General features: G+C 40.8%; 1 protein-coding gene across 2 annotated transcripts in view; it reads left to right on the forward strand.

The window, feature by feature from the left end:
* ZFYVE9 (zinc finger FYVE-type containing 9) overlaps positions 1 to 17661 on the forward strand; it is a 56105-nt gene that overhangs the window by 31020 nt on the left and 7424 nt on the right. For both annotated transcript variants that reach the window (XM_069023413.1, XM_069023412.1), the window contains exons 6-13: positions 1851 to 2027; positions 2358 to 2527; positions 3278 to 3401; positions 4560 to 4682; positions 5843 to 5998; positions 12847 to 13071; positions 15437 to 15519; positions 16263 to 16367. In XM_069023413.1, the coding sequence (XP_068879514.1) occupies positions 1851 to 2027; positions 2358 to 2527; positions 3278 to 3401; positions 4560 to 4682; positions 5843 to 5998; positions 12847 to 13071; positions 15437 to 15519; positions 16263 to 16367 (1163 nt within the window). The remainder of the gene's footprint in view (positions 1 to 1850; positions 2028 to 2357; positions 2528 to 3277; positions 3402 to 4559; positions 4683 to 5842; positions 5999 to 12846; positions 13072 to 15436; positions 15520 to 16262; positions 16368 to 17661) is intronic.

The raw sequence follows: 17661 nt of genomic DNA on the forward strand, positions 1-17661 counted from the left end.
AGTGTTACATTTTGGGATGGAGGAATGAACACATTTCAAGGTGTACAAGAACAAGGAATTACAAATACACTTAGCAAAAGACAGCTGGCTTGTGGTGGTGAGTAGGATTAATATTCTCTGGGGGAAGGGAAGAAGCTGAAAATATTTCAGTTGAAACCAAAGTGTTGTTTTAAAAAGACATAATAAAACTGATCATATTATAATGATTTCCTTTTGAAAGCCTCTCTGTGCTGCTGCCAGGACAGATGCACATTAATGGCAGCAAACAGTGACATCAGTGCCTGGTTCATTCCAGGGCCAGTCCTGTGCTTGTCCCGGCTCCCTCTGTTCCTGTTCCTGCTGCAGTGCTTCATGGTGATGCTTTGGGTTACTGGTTAGTTAACCTGCAGCCTGATTGTATCCCACCCCTCCTGGTCCTTCCAGTTTCTTTGTCAGTGCAGGGTTTGGGGCTTTTGTCCCTCTCAGTGCAGCAGGTTAAGCATTAATCTTTGCACAGCCTTGGAACTGGGGGTAGGAACTGTAAAAGCAGCTATTTTATTTGATTGCTTGGTACCTGGTTTGTGTTTGACTGGGGTGTGGGGGAGGGTTGGGTGTTTGCTGGCATGTTTCCATGGCCAGGTTATGTGTTCCATCGGTTTCCAATGCTATTTTTAGTGTATTTGCATTTGGTAGATATGCTGACTTGGCACTTTGCTCCATTTAAAGAAGGCTTTAAGGATGCTCTTGTACTGTGCTATGATTTTTGTAATAAAGGAGTCCTGGACGTGTAACTTTGTGCATTTTTAATACTTTCTTCTCTCAGGACTTTTCCTATAACTGATACAGAATTGCTGTTTAAAAAGTGATTCAGTTCAAGTAATTTTCTCAACTGTAATGTCAATACCTTTTTCATTGGCAGGCATTTCACTCTTGGTTTTGCACTCTTTTGATGAAGGGAAGCAGGAGGATTTATGTTCTATTGAGTTCTGTTTGGATTTTTTTTTGGTCTTGTTATTTCCACCTTGGTTTTCTAACAATCTGCAGCTGAAGGAAGCCAAGGATGTACATGCTCTGAGAGCTTAGGTGCCATGATATTTATGCCTGACTCAAAGAATGCATTTATTTGTAGCATACTAATATGGTTGTGAGTGCAAGCACACATATGAATTTTCTGGTATCTTGCTACAAGCCTTCCTTAGAGGTGAAAAAGAAGCAGTATTGTGGAGATAGTCTGGTTTACTCACTGGAGGAGATTTTTGTATGATAGTTTTGTTGACAAAGAAGATTTATGTGTTATTGCTTGGCCAACTGAATTAAGGCTCAAGTCATGATTCCAAATTAATAGCATAAGGGTTTTTTTACAGATAAGAATAAAAGTTGTTGATCTGTACTCAACTGCCCTGGATACAAAGAAATGTAAGGTGCTTTTTATCATAAATGAAAGATAAATCTGTTCAAGTGTTCTGTGGGTTATGAAATATTTGTAGTAGGAATGTCTATCTGTCCATGCAGTGTGATGCATTTATATACATATATTTATGTATACATTGACTGTTTTCCAATTAAATCTTTGAAGAAGAAACAAAATGAAGCATGAGGAACTAAGCATCACTCAAGTCAAAGTGTATTGTTAAAATTTTCAGAAAATACTTCTCTGTGGACTGATATTTTTATTGCACAGGGCTAGTGCAGTTTCTCCTTGTGCTATGGATTTTCTTGCTTAATTGCAGTCTCCTGGGCTGTTCCATGAAGGCAATGGTCTGGGAGGTGGCAGGGTCCACAGCTGACCACAGCCGAGAACTTAACACACTGTTTTGTGCTGTTAGATACCTTCCTCTGTGCTCATGGCTCTTGTTCTTTGTTTGCTTTAGCTCAAGCCTGGGAGAACATGATGAGTGCCTCAAGCCAGAGCCCTAACCCTAACAATCCTGCTGAATACTGTTCTACTATCCCTCCTTTGCAGCAGGCTCAGGCCTCGGGCGCCCTGAGCTCTCCGCCTCCCACTGTCATGGTACCTGTGGGAGTTCTAAAGCATCCTGGAGCAGAAGGTAAGAGCATTTCCTTTTTCTTTCAGTTTACCTGTAGGAAGAATTTGGAAAGGATATCTGCACTTCATCCATTTCAAATAATGGCTAATGCCAGTTGTGCTATTCCTGCCCTCAGCAGGGATATCAGGTTTTTCAGGACATGTAAACTGTTCTCAGTGGTTGTGTCTGTACAGGATGCTGCCATAGGGAATGCATTAGGAGATGATGTGTTAGGTTCCTTCCAATGCACATTTTTATTTTTTCCATTTTGCTGTTTTATACTCAGATTTTCCAATTCTCTAGCCAGTGTTGCTGTGAATCTCAAATGCTGGTTTTTTATGTTCTCTCCAGTGGCTCAGCCTAGAGAACAAAGGCGTGTTTGGTTTGCTGATGGGATACTACCCAATGGAGAAGTTGCCGATGCAGCAAAGCTGACAGTGGCTGGGACAACTTCCACAGGAACCTTAGCAGTGTCTCATGATCCATCAAAACCCATGGCCAACAACACTTTATCAGCAGAAGTAAGAGAGTGTTTGGTGCTCAAAATCCCATGTTTGCCTCGGTCGTGAGTGGTGTGTGAGTTGCTGTGGTGACTGCAGTAAGACTGATGTAGGAAATATGCTCAAGCTTGTCTTAGTATGTTGCATAGCAAGTGTTGTCCTTATTTGAATGTTTGCAGAGTGCTGAAATAACCGTATTTTTTAAAATGAAATGAGGATTTTTGGAGCAGATCACTAAGAATGTTTGTTGTCTGTGTGGCTTCCAACTGTTTGGCTGTACAGCTGGTATGTGAAGGATATTTGTGTAACACATGCTTTAAAAAGGTGAGTCATGGTCAGTAAGGAGTTTGAAACAATAAGATTGCCATAGTGTGGATCAGAAGAATACTCTGTCTGTCACAAAATTCTGTATGCAGGAAAGCACAGACAAAATCTAACAGTGAAGTCCACCATACCCCATATAAGTGTAATTGAGACTCTGCAAAAAGTTTGAATGGGCAGAGGTGCATTAGGATTTTGTGAAGAAATGGGTATGTGTGGTGTTAGAGAAGGGAGGTGCAGGCTTTAAGCAGACTTTCTAGCAATAGTTCACATATAGGAGTCATCACACGGTTATCTATTGTTACAGAGCCAAATTACTTGGTGCTTCTGTTTCTCCAGCAGACACAGACTCCTTCAGCTACATCTATAATAATTTAGCCAGCCAGCTCTTACATTTTTATCATTATTACTGTTTTAATGTTGTCCTTCCTTGTTGTTTGCTTCTTGTAGACTGATAATGCCTCTGTATTCTCGGGAAATATAACTCAGGTCGGCAGTCCTGTTGGCAGTGCAATGAATCTGATTCCTGAAGATGGTCTTCCTCCAATTCTGATCTCCACTGGAGTAAAAGGAGGTGAGGGTATAACTTGGCAGCCAGCTTTTATGCTTACCAGATGCAATAACCTAATGGCTACTCTGTTTATTTTAAAAATAAGATGCTGGCAGCATGCTGAGTATTTGAAGGAATTCTCAGTTAAGTACTTGTGGGTAAATATTGGACCACTCCTTTGCACAATTGGTCCCTATTTGCATCCAGGAAGGGCCCCACCTTGCCATGAAATTCCTGTAACAAGTAAAACACGAAGCAAAAAATTAACTGCAGTCCAGAAACATGTGCTAATTTCTTCACTAATCGGACTGTGGGGAGTGTTTCACACAGAGATAGGTTTTAATTAGCCTTATGAATATTCATGCTTCCCTTCTCTGAAATTCTGTTGGAACATAGGCTCTGTCTGAGGCATCCCCAAGCACTGTATTCAACAACACTACTGCACATTTTGGCCCACAGTGCAGCTTTTAGTCATTGTGATGTCCTCCTGTAGAGGATTCAAATGGAAGAGGCTCCAGAAAATGAAAAACTTAATTTTTAAAAGATTAGAAAATGTGTATTTGTTTATGAGATATTATTTTCCACAGTCTGATTCATGACATCCTTTAATACATTCCTGGAATGAACTTATTTTCTCTTCTTTTGTTGTTTTATTCCTATTAGATATTTTGCCGACACAGTGCATTTCTCATGTTAAGCTGGAAGTAACCTTTTATTTCTGGATAGTGTCAAAACCAATATGTGAGCAGCATTTAATTTTAAAACAGATCAGTTCCATCCAGTGTTAGCTGTTCATGGTAGTCCAGGACTGATGCCCTTCTGCCTTATTGTGATTTAAGTAACAATTCTTAACTTTGTCATTTGGGATGACATTGTGACATTGTTGACATTGTGACACATTTCTCAATTTGATTTCAATTTTCTCCTGTAGTTGATACTGAAAAATAGTTGATTTGTGCAATGAGCTGCACCTTTTTAAAGGATGTACAGAGGCTATCTCATAAATTCCATCGAAGTTTGAAAATACCAGCCTAGGAAATGATCCATCAAACCAGCAATACTTAAAGAAGTGTTTGTCTAAAAGGTCAAAACAGTAAAAAGAATTAGAACTGGGTTATCTGATTATAAAGTAGAGTCTGTACCAGTAATTTATGGATTTCATTGTGTTTGTTTCTTTTGTAGACTATGCTGTGGAAGAGAGACCTTCTCAGATCTCTGTCATGCAGCAGCTGGAGGATGGTGGCCCTGACCCTCTAGTATTTGTTTTAAATGCTAATTTGCTGTCCATGGTAAAAATAGTAAATTGTAAGTGTTTATTGTTAAATAAGTCTTGGTCTATGAGAGGGGAAATGTTATCTAGATTATTAGTAGGAACAGCAGCATTATCCTTTGGTAGGATAGTCTCTGAAAATATGTGCAGGTTGAAAACTTTGTACTGAGCCATATTAAGTTAAATGGCAAAAGGCCCTGTTCTGGTCATTTAGGTATCAGTACAGATAATTTTGTGCAGAAAATATAAACTGGACTGATAGAGCCTCCAGTCTCAGGTTTGGAGATTAGTGTCTCCTGTAGAGCTTGATAGGGCAGGGTATTTTATCACCCATTTTCCTTCGGTTGCTTCACTTATTCGCCTGTCATCCCATTCTGGAAAAAGCAGATGGGATCCCATAATAATGCAGAGGTTCCATTCCACCTCTCCTGTCCCTTTCTGTCCTGTCCCTGTGTGTACCTGTGCTGAGGGAGGAGTGGGGAGGCAGACAGATGGCTTCTCATGCCAGTTCCTCAGCTGATCTCTGCTGGGTAGAAACATGGTGGAGAAATTGGGAAGGACAGTTTTGTATTAATAAATTGTTTATAAACCTTTCAGTATCTCTTAGATTGCAGTACAATGTTTTACATATGTATAAAAAGGATATATATTAGAGACACAGGTTTTATTTCAATAACTTTGTATTCTCAAGAAATGAAGCTCAGAGCATGTGTCATGACTAACATTCCTGTGAAGCAGAACAACACAGTGAGGTCTCATGGAGACACCTGACATCCAGCTCTCCATATTAAGAGAGATATCACTGTTGGAAACTGTTTTAGCTGTCAGGATCACGGTATGCACAGGCAACAGCCTGGCCTGTTCCCAGGCTCCTTCATTCACATTTAAATCCTGTCCTTTCATTTGAATAGAGAAACTGCTAAAAGTCTGCTCTGTGGTGTTAATCCCAAGATCTGACTGGGAACTGTAATGCTCTGGCTCTTCCTTAGCTGTAAACTGGGAGTTATTGAGCTGCTCTTGTTTTGGATGTGCCTTCTCTCACGGTAACAGATGTAGGACGTAATTTGTCTGTGTGACAGATAACACAACAATACATGCTGTAAAACTGATTCTTGCAAGAGCTGTCTTCCTGCAGTGAAATTTAGGCATCCTTTTTGCAATTCTGCTCTGCTGATGCATGTTTCCATCCGTGCAGATGTGAACAGGAAGTGCTGGTGTTTCACCACGAAAGGCATGCACGCGGTGGGGCAGTCAGAGATCGTCATTCTCCTGCAGTGTTTGCCTGATGAGAAATGTTTGCCTAAGGATATCTTTAACCATTTTGTGCAACTTTACCGGGATGCCTTAGCAGGTAGGAATGCTCTCTGTTAAAAATGCTCTGAGTAGATGATCATATAGGGTCAGATACATTTTTGTCACAGCAAATGGCTCTTTTTTATAAAAGAATATAAGAAGTGAATAAAGATCAAAGCTGATAGGGGGATGAGTTATTTATTGTTAGTATCCAGTGTTCTAGTCACCTCACCAAATAAAATGCTGGTAACCTGGGGAGCTGCTCCAAAGATCTTCCAGCCAGAAAGAAAATTTTGAGAATTCTTGAGGACAGTATGTTTAATATCCCTAGACCAGGTAGTTCAGAAGTTTGATTCTCATAGTACCTGTGTCTATTCCCACATTATGGAGATCCTATTTATATTTTAAAATAATATAGGTATATGTGTGCCCAGAATGAACTGTAGAGCATTTCAGAAATTATCCCTGAAGTTTGAATTTTTGTATCTCGATTGCAAGATTTTTATATAAACCATTGCACATTTTGCATATGCTAAGTAAATAGGCTTCCACTTCTAGTATTATTGTTGGACCTTAGAATTCAAAAATCCTTGCCTAAGGAAAAATGCAAGTATTTGGTTCCATTGATCAGAAAATAAAGCGTGTTTTCCAGAGGTGAAATTGGATCACGTTAAGGTTATATGCTGAAAGTACATTTACAAGAGGTTCTGCTTATCATTCATAATGCCTTTGAAGTGACTGAATCCAGTACTCTAATAACATAATGAAAGATATTTGTTTCCTAAAATATCTTTATAAAACAAAGATCAGCTTGTCCAGAGAGGTTGCTAGGTTCAGAATGTATTATTATCACGTGTCATAAGGGATCTTATATGCATGGCAAACAACTGCCTTTCTAAACCTCAATTCATTTGCAATTCTTTGTCTTATAATGATGTTATTCAGGGGAGATAGATATGAAAAATGGTAAGCATGTGTATATAAATGTGTATATATGTATATTGCAGATATAAATCCAGCTTGGTGTGTATATTGCTATGAAGTTCTGTATAATTACACTACAGAAATACATAATTTATAACTCCTACATAATGTATTTGGAATTCTTTTTTTAGTACTGTAGTGGTAGTAATTTGATATCCTACAATTCCACTGGTGCAAAGAGCTGCTTACTATTGTACAATTCTTAATCAGAAACCAAATGGCACTGTTAAAGAAAACACTGTGTGTTTTCTTTTGTTAGGATCTGCTGTGTTTTGTGTTTCAGACATGAAGGATGAGTAGACAGACACCTTCAATTACTGGATAATGCCTGCAGGTTTTGTAGACAGCACCTTGATAAACTCCCAAAGCACTTTGGAATGCTCTCTCCATATCCATCCTTTTTTCCTTTCCAAGGCACGTGTTGTTTGAGAGGCAGAAGGATGCATTAGCATATTTGTACCTCTGGCTGCTTTAAACATTATTCAGGCAGAGAGGAGGTGATGCTGTAGGGGTTTCAGTTTGGTGTCTGTAATCCCTTGGAAGTGGTGAGCAGTTTTCCTGCTCTTGTAGGTGGAGCTGTGCTTTCCAAGCTGTTCATTTCAGAGGTACTGCACCTCTCCTGGCAATGAGATAATGGACATTTAGAGCAAACAAGAATTCCCAGCAGCATTTAGAGACTATTTAAAAGCCTGTCTCACCATTTCATTTTTCATTATATAATACACTGTCTTAAATTTATTCTTTATCAGGAACTGAAATAAATTCTGGGGATGGTTTTTATTTATTTCCTTTAGTATAAGTTTTCATCAAAACAGTAATAAAATAAAAAGGCACATACAGTACTTTTTATCGGAATGGAAACAAGAATTACTTTTAGCAATGTTGATTTTGCTTTGAAGTGATTTTAGGTTTCTTGGATTTGTTTTCATCTGAAAAACACAGCATCCCCTTTTGTTTGTTTGATTAAAGCCCAATCTATAGCAAATTATTTCTTCATGAGTCACATGAATTTAGGAGTCTGAATTCTGTGCTCAAGCCCAGAAGCACAAACTTTAATGTGCTCATGCCTCTTCCCAGATGTTTCTACTTTCCTGAAGGGATAACTTGTTCTGGAGGCTGAGTCCTGCCCTCTGTGCTGGGTGTCATTTACAGGGTGGCTCTGTCAGGGTGGCTGCCAGAGAGATTTTGAAGGAAAAATGTCATTTTTCACTCCAGGCTGTATGCATGCGAGTTATAAAAAAATAAAGTTGTCAGTTAAGGCAAGTATTCGTTGCTGCTCACTTTTTGTCCTTTTATTTTTCCTCTGGTCCCTCTGTCATCAAGTTCCCTACTGTGTTGCTTTTCTTGTTTTGAAATTGGAAGCTAATGATTTCTGTTGTGGTTGTAGTAGTTGTACTGCTGTAGTAGTAATCCCATGATTATCCCTGTCTGTTGGCTATAAGCCTGGCAGTGAATGGGAAAATGAGAACTTCTGTCTGTGTGAATGGGTACTTTGAGGCAGTTGGATGTGTTAATGTAGTGCTGCCAGAGATGCCCTAGTGCATCAGCTCTGTGGTGGAAGACAATAAATGCTACTGTTACTTTTGTAGTGAAAATGTAAATCTGGCAACTGCCTGAAATGGCTTTGTGGACACCCAGTTTTTTGGAGATATTCCTTGTGAGGGTGGATCTATCCCAGACACAGTTGGCGTATTTTTTACCCAGCCTGGTTTTAATTAAATATGGTAGTAGTTGACAGTAGATCTGTAAAGAAGCCTATGTAGATGTTCTGAACAGAGAACAGCTTCACTGAGTAATACACCCCTACAAATGGTCTGTGGAAAGGTGGAGACAAAATCAAACTTCATATGAGGTGTGTGAGTGATGTTTGGTAGACTGCCACAGAGTAGCCTGAGAAAGTTTTGGATGCTGGCAGCTGCTGCTCTCACTGATAATAAGCGAAGCATTATGGCCCTTGGCAATAGGAATAAGTTCTTTCCAAATTACTCTCTGATGTCTTTCAATAAAGAGATGGTGACCATGGCCAGAACTTTGAATGTGGAGTTCACATGGTTTTTCTCAGTGTTGGCATCTGCTACAGATGTGTTGTGCCAGCAAGGTGCATTCATGATCTTGACTCTTCTGTGGCTCTTTGTGGCTCTTGGAGTGACTGGGTTTGTGTTCCTTTTCCAAAGAAAATGTGCTTATTTGCTCTTGAAGAAAATCCATCTGGCAGGATTTTTCACAGGTAAATATTGCTTTGCATCTCTTGCTGCAGGACTGGGGTGCTGGGGTTTTCGGGATGCCAGCAGTGTTTGGTACATGGCAGTTCTTGGCTGTTATGGGCAGCAGAGGAATGAGGGTGGATGGATGCAGCTGACTTGCCCAAGCCACATAAAAATGCTTTCCCTGAGCCAATACCTTTTTTTTGACCTGGCTTTAAGCAAAAGATAGGAAATATACATTAAGAATTTAACCTCACTGCTTTTTGGTAAAAGTACCTTCATGTGGCTTCACCACATATTGAGAGCAATAAACAAATGCAGGAATCTTTTTTTTTTTCCCCTTTACCTTTCCTGGTATAGACTATTTTGAGTCCAGAAGGGATTGCCAAACTGCTATACAAAGCACATTGTTCACTGCAGAAAGATATCTGATACAAGTGAAGAATTCAAAACCCCATGGATCACGACATCAATGGATAAAAGCATCTTTTTGGTCTAGAGAGCTTTGTAAAGATGCTTAAGATTTAAAGTCAAGGATAACCCAGTATAACTGAGAAGAGAATAAGTACTGACCTCCTGCAGAACTGCTTTAAGTGCATCATGCACACTTAAAGCACTTCCTAAATAATGTCAATTGTCTGATGTCAGGTGCTGGAACTTAATATATGGAAAGGCACCTTTCTGTTCACTCTGAGATTGCCTTGTTAGAAAGGAAGCTGTGATATGTTTTAAATTAAATTACATGCTTTTGCAAAGGATAGTTATTTTTGAAGGTTTTTCTGACGCCTACACTTTCTCTACAAGCCTCTGAAAACAGTTCTGTGCTTAAAATGTGTAATGGTGCAGTGGGTTGGGTTTGACGATGTCAGGCTGGTAATAGCAACTTCTCAGTGGGGCCTTGGCTTGCGACCACCTTCAGAGACAGGGCAGGAAAGGCTGACAGCCCCTGCTCAGTGCAGAAATGTTGGTGGGACAAGCCCAAAGAGGCTTTTTGACTTGGTTGTGCTGACTGAAAAGGGCACTAAAGAAGTGTGTAGGAAAACACTTGCTTCTTCCCGTGCTGTCCACATCCAGGCTCTTACACTGTTATAAATAACGAATTCCAGCACAACTACCTAATCCCAATAATTTGTCCTCTTAAAGTAGTGGCAGCCTCTTGGAGCTTGCACTGTGCAAGCTGCTTGTGTCAGAAGGAGTAATTTATAATGCTGTGGCTTATGGAAGGAAAGGGCTGAACAGCTGAGTTGCAGATTCCACTCTAAGGGTTTTTTCCATGTTTCTGTTGGCTGAAAAATTCTTATTAAGGCATCCCAGGCGTGTGAGCCTTGAAGCTCCATCTCCTGAAACGGAAAAAATAAGTAGTCATCTCCTTCTGCTGCAGCACTTGGCACCAGTCTCAAGTGGAAATGTCTGATTGCTTTGTCATTCCAGTGGGCAGTGCCACACGTCTCAGATCCTTACGGGATTGTACAGCTGCACTTTGGCTAGCCTCTTGCACACAGAAAATACACAGAAAAGGGGGCAGAATTCAGTGCAGTTTGGCAATTCATACAGGTCATACACTTGAAGGGTAAAAAGGATTATTATGGTCATGTTGTTGGAACTGAGAACCTCACCAAGTAATTTTATTATCAGGCCTGTAGCTCTATTTGGGTAAGAACAGATGGGAAGGGAAAAGGAAGTATATAAATGAAGAAGAGGCGATTAGTGAGGGTAGGTGGGAACTGCAAAAGCAAACGAGTGCCAGCAGCTATTTTAGATAAGTGAAAATCTTTCTCATGAACACCAGTGGATACACTGGTTTGCACTCACTAGCTGGATGCCCAAGTTGGTGCATTGGTGTAGTCACTGAGCAGGCAATAGTGTCACAGCACAGCTGACAGACATGCATTTGCACATGAGCAGGAGCAGGGATTCTCGGCAGCTGACATTTGATGTGGCTCTGTTATTCATGGTAGTTTGACCAGTAGCTACTTTTCATCAAGTATGCTTAGCTGAGAAGTTGTAGCCACTCTAAGAGTTCTGGAGTTTGATCTGGGTGATCATGTCAGCTTTGTTTATGTTTGTAAAATTACAGGTTGGCTTCGCAGGACAGTGGCAAGTTTTGAATGAGCCCCACCCTGCTATGGATTGCCTGTCCTGCCAAAGCTATCACTTTCTAACTGGGAACTTGAGAATTTACTTTGTGCAGCACTGTGTGGGTACAGAAAAAAAAAAATCCACTAAGGGGCCCTCAAATTTAAGAAACAAGGGAACCCCTGAGCTTATTGTTAGTTGGAGTATAAAAGGAGCCTTTTGCTTACAGACCTGCCAGTCACTGTATCTAAAGCTGGAGGACCCAAGGTCATGTGATGGACAGTACTCAGTGGTGATTGTGCCAGCGTGGTCTGGAGGGGTGCAAAGTAGCATGGGCACATCTCAAGGGGGAGGGCTGGAATAGCTGTGTTATTCTCATAACTTGTATTACTGAGGATGTCCAAGTATCACTTCTGCAACTCATATTTTTACTTACATAAAACCTGGCATTGGCCTGTGTGTGTCTCGTGTGTAAATGGAAGAAACTCTCCAGGTAGTGCCCAGTGGATGTGCAGATGGAGACATGCACATCACTACCTTCAGTTCAGATACAAACATTCTGTTATGAGGTGGTGGAGAAAGAGCAGAAACTCCTACTTAGCAGTCTCTGTCTGCAGGTGGGAAAGCCTGGGCTTGCTCCAGAAGCCTAGGAGGTCTGCATGAGTACCTCAATCCCATGCAATTCCTCATGAGTGGTGTGATCAAGCACACCACACTCTCTGAAACTGTCTTTTTGTTTGAGAGCAAATCAGCACTATTAATATTCACATCTTCCTATGGAGAATTGTGATCAGCTGTTCTGTACATTATTTGCATGCTGTTGTTGTCATTTGATGAAAGGAATCACACCATGGTTCTTTGCTTCTATGTTAAATGCTGTGTTGGATGCTGTAATAACCTAATCAACATTCAGATTCATTCAGCCATTTGAGTGTAAACATTTTTGGAAATTAGAAGCATCAAAGAGTAAAAATGTGAATAAAAATTAGTGATGTTGCTCCCCTGTGTCTCTCTCAGTTGCGTTTTACATTAAGTGTACTAATGAAATAAACAGTCTTTTGTGTAATTCTTGATATGACCCAGATCCTCAATACATATCTGAGCAGGCACCCCAGTGGTTTGCCTAAATGGAAAGACAACCAGTGGACATTAATTGTTTGACCAGGTGCACATCTCTCCTTAAATTGCAGCTGAATCTAAGAGTTTAATTCAATCAGCAGCAGTTTCTGCACTGGAAGCGCCTTGAATATCTGCAAGGCACTGAAAACAGGCTTTGTGTGGGTGTTTCTGTAGTGCCAGGAGGAGGTTTCAGGTACCACCTTAGCAGCAATTCTGGCCTGAGCTCTCCTGTGGTATCCTGTAAGGGTGGTGAGGCCCTGGCACAGGTTGCCTGCCCAGAGAAGCTGTGGCTGCCCCATCCCTGGAAGTGTTCAAGGCTGGGTTGAAGCAATTTTGCACAGGAGGTAACCTGAGCCCCTGTGTGCAGCAAATCATTGTTTCAGATGTGGTTAATACACATTAATGCTTCAGGGAGCAAAGTGAGTTTAATACAGTTCTTTTTTCCCTTCTGAAAAAGTCCTGACAGTCTTGACACAGCTCTCAATCTAGTGAAGTAATGAACTGTTTTTTTTTTTTCCCATAGGTAACATTGTTGGCAACCTGGGACACTCCTTTTTCAGCCAGAGCTTCCTTGGAAGCAAAGAACACGGAGGGTTCTTGTACGTTGCAGCTACGTATCAGTCCCTGCAAGACCTGGTGCTCCCAACCCCACCGTACTTGTTTGGTATCCTCATCCAGAAGTGGGAGACTCCCTGGGCTAAAGTGTTCCCCATCCGGCTGATGCTGAGACTTGGAGCTGAATACAGGCGTGAGTAGCAGGCACTGTTGGAGTAACTTCTGCAGGGGATGGGTGGATTCTGCTTTAGAGAATCCCAGCCATGGATTGTTACCTGTCAGAGCCTCCCAGGCTCTAACAGGCAAGGAAAAGCTGTGTGTCAGAGCCACAGTGCAGCACTGGAGTGGTGATGTGACTGACAGCCTTCTTACAATTCTGCTGGGTCATCAGGGAGATTTTTGTGGAGACAAGTCTAGTTCTGAGCAGCTGTTTGTATCCATTTAGTGACCTGAGAGTTACGTGCAAAACAAGTTTGATTAGATGGTGTAGTTAGCACATGGGAGAGCCTTTGAGATGTTAAACTCTTTCCATGCTGAAATGAAAGAGCATTTGCTTTTAGCTTCATTTTCCAGAGAGTAACAATATGTGTGCAGGGGCAACAAACTTGGCAGTTTGTTGCAAAAATTCTGTTGCAACTAATAATAAATAGGCTGGAGAGAATGTTTAATGTAACAAAAACTTAGCAGTTAGCATGAAATTAGCATAAAGTTAAGATAAAATAACTTTCAAAAGACATTTACCATTGCTGGAGCAAAGGTATTATTGGCAGTTTGTCCATCATGATGGGCCAAAAATTGTATGTCTTACACATTTGCAGTTTTAATTGGCAGATCTCGTTAATCTAAATTACTGTGAAAATGGTCTGTTGTTAATTTTTTCCAGAACTTTTCCAGAACATTTTAACAAAATATGTTTTATAATATGCTGTACAGAGATTTGTCTCTAACTTTTAAAGTTTTGAGAACATTGGAAGTTTTCCACAAATTATGTATGTTGCTGGAGGAGAAAAATAAAATCCTCATAATTTGCCTTCTGAGGATGAGGACCGAAGGCTAAACCTGTCCAAAGAAACATTCATGTTAAAGGTGTGTAGGTTTTTGTGTATATCTGTGGGCATTTTTAAAGTAGTGCATTTATTCCCATCAGTATTTAGAAAAACAAACAAAAATGCTCATATTTTGGATGTGACATCTGTTTTTGAGCAAAGAAAGAAGTGTTTCGATTTTGTTTTGTGACAAACAAAAGTACCTGCTCTGATATATTGAGAAGCTGGGCTTTGCATCATTCCTACAGCTGTGGTTTGGATTTAGGCATAGGCTCCTTTGAGCTGTGCCACTTGTGACTGCAGGGCACTGCCTCAGTTTTTCCCTGGAAGGTGCTGCTTTTGTGTCCTGGGTTTCCTTCCATCCTCTGCTGGTGGAATGTCAGAATCCAGCCAGTGCTGCTGGCTGTGCAGATCAGATGCAGGAGGCCCTGGGGGTTGCTGGGTGTGCAGAAAACATCTGCTGAGCATCCGCAGATCAGCCCAACAGCTCAGGCTAAGGGAATTTGGTGCATCTGGGATGTAGCTGAGCTGCTGCTTGAAACCAGGGTGGCAGGCACAGGAAATTCAGCCCTTGTTGGTGCTTCAGGGCACTGTGCACAGGTTGGTTGCTGTGTGGTGTGTGGTGCTTTCAGGTATCAAATCAGTGTGCAGAGGCTGGAGCTGATTTCCATCAGGAAATCCTCATGTTATTCACACGATGCTGAGCACTTTGCAGCCCCTTCTGACCACCCTGGGAGCTGGGAGTGTGGCATTTGGGGAAATCAGGCTGAGTGTTTGCCTGAGGATAGTTTAGGAATCCTCCTTCAAACATGTGTTTGGGAAACCTTGGCATTATGTACCAGTGCATGAGTCATGTTCCAGGCATTGTGATGGCTTCTGCTACAATATAATGCAGCCAGATCCATGCCCTGCACTCGGAATTGCATCACAGATGTTTTAGAGGTATGGATAAGTCAGCCAAGGAATGCAGATATTTTACATCACTGACATACCATAAATGTCCTTTAAATTGTTTTTGACATACCCCTATAGAGTTTGCCACACTCTCATGAAGTAATGAAAACAGGAAATAAAATAATCTGGGTTATCACTTGAATGTCACGTGTCAGCCACAGAACTGAAAGACTGATGATGCTGTAGTGGAGAGCAGCAGGATGGTTGTACAAAAATAGAGGCCATTTCCAAGAAGTAGCTTGAAAAAAGCATTTAGAAAGGTCATCTTTGCCATCAGGGCCCAGGTCACTCAGTTCAGTCCTGCAGTATGGCACCTGTAAGCTTTCCACATAATTATTCTTGTTTCTAGCATGGTGGGCAAGCAGCCCTGACACACGTCCAAGGTGCATTGTAATGTTAAACCCTTCTGCCCTTTTTCTTTTTAAATTCCAGTCTTCCCAGTCTCTTCTTTTGCTGCTGCTTGCCACATTAAACTGAGAAAATGGTATTTAGGGCTGGTTTTGCAGAGTCTGAGTATGTAAATTTCCATCTGACCTGTTCTGTTCTGTTTTATTCTAGTTTACCCATGCCCACTTTTTAGTGTCAGATTCCGTAAGCCTTTGTTTGGAGAGACTGGACACACGATCATGAACCTCCTTGCAGTAAGTCTGTGGTGGAATTTGTACATTCCACTGGTGTGAGTGGATCCATGTGGGGAGATAGGGGTTCCAGGTGCATGTAGTAGCTGGAAGGTTTAGGAGATGCAAGAGGAAGTAGTGGGGATTTGGGTGAATTTACCTGCTTTTACTGAGAGTAGGTGTTAGCTTTCAACAACACAGTGAATTGTACAAGGTACCCAAATCAACATCCCAAACCTGGCTGCTGGAGGATGTTTGGATCTTGAAATAAGTGCATTATTTGCTCAGATTGCTTTTTCAGAAGCGCTGGGTCATCACAGTGTGCAGTCACAGCACTCTGATTACACAGCGCTCTGACTGAAGAGATGTTATTATCTCTTCCTACTTAGCAAATATTTTCAATATAGGAAATTCTCTTTGATGCATAACTTAATCTCACTGCTAGAAAAACTAATAACTCCATCTAGTAATGTAACAGAACACAGAGAGCAAATTTTCTTACATACAGTGATGATATTCAAGGCTGGAGAACATTAGTTTTGATGTAAGAAAATGTGTGAAATGACTAACAGTCACAATGATGTTTTTTCATTTGTGTATTGCAATTACATGGGTTACACACTGTGGTGTCTCTGTCCCTCCCTGCCTTCCAGTCACTGTTAACAATCATTTGAATGGGCTAAGTAGTAGTCACCAGGATAGCTATGAAACCTACAATGTTAATGATGATCATCATCCCTAACTTAAAATCTTGTTTTAATTACCAGGACTTCAGAAACTACCAGTACACACTGCCTGTGGTCCAAGGTTTAGTGGTTGATATGGAAGTAAGAAAAACCAGCATCAAAATACCTAGCAACAGATATAATGAGGTAATGCTTATAATACATACATTTGTGTGCAGTTGCTTTGTGATTGGAGTACCTGGGATCTAAAGGAATTTTTATTTTATTCACTACCACTAGGGAAAAATGCCTCAAAAGCAAATAGTAACTGCATGATGCACAAAGCTTTTGGAAGTGAATGAGCCTGGCTGCACAGGAAGAATGCAGTTCCATTCAGTATTAATGAAACTCTTAAACTCTTTTTCTTTAGGTTTTTGAACTGTTTACGTAAAGTGTCATATGTTTGATTTGAGCAAGTTGACAAACTTTACACTCAAGGTAAACTAGGAAGAAAAAATGCACTAGCTTTTCTCACCTGTATTGTGTGTTCCCACTCAAAGCATTTCATAGTATTTGTTGGATTGCTGATTATTTTATGTAAAAGTTTCCTCAACATCAAAATTTTATACTTAATTTCTGGTGTGAGAAAATCAGTCAGCATCTGTAGGAGTTAGTGCTGCTAACTAGAGAAAGCTGGGGGAGGAGGTATTTGAACAGTAATAAAAGGGAACAGTGGAGAAGGGGATTGATTTTGTGTTCTGTCTGAAGAGAAAGGTGGTACCTTGCTAGTTTGAAACCTGTCAGAGCTGGGGTGAGAGCAAACCTCCTGAGCAGAATTGTTTTTGTAAAAGTTCTTGTAAGGCCAGAGCAGAACACAGCTTTATCTCAAGAGGGAATTTCCCTGCAAGAAGCATTTGAGTAAAATAAGTGAGAAAAAAAGAAATTCATTGAAAAAAAAGTGTTCTTTTATGAGGTTTGAAAAAGATGAAATTGATGAAGCCAGAAGATAAAGGGTCTGTTAAAAGGTGCTTTAATTTTTGATGCAGTTGTACCAGAATGGAAGAGGTCAGTGAGGTTTGAATGAATTCAGTCTGGAATGGCACAGAGGATGCAGTTCAGTGTCAGCTGTGCCTGGTGTTTGCAAGGTGTCAGCTGCACTTGTGCCAGACATGAACTGAGCAGGACTGAGAGGGAATTCCTGTGTCAGGGACGTAGCAAAAACCTCTGTATCATGCTTGGGTTCTCTTCCCAGTGTGATGCAAGGATTCAACTTTTTAAATTGAGAAAGTGGTATTTATTTAATGTATTGCTTGTGATTCATTTGAAAAGTTGAATTAATAGAAATTTTTTGTGAGTTTACTTTGAATTAAGATTCACAGATTCACAGAATATTCTGAGCTGGAAGGGACCCACAAGGATCACTGAGTCCAACTCCTAAGTGAATGGCCCATACAGGGAGCAAACCCATGACCTTGGTGTTATCAGCACCCTGCTCTGACCA

This window comes from Aphelocoma coerulescens, chromosome 8 (genome assembly GCF_041296385.1).
Source record: "Aphelocoma coerulescens isolate FSJ_1873_10779 chromosome 8, UR_Acoe_1.0, whole genome shotgun sequence".
Classification (NCBI taxonomy): Eukaryota; Metazoa; Chordata; class Aves; order Passeriformes; family Corvidae; genus Aphelocoma; species Aphelocoma coerulescens.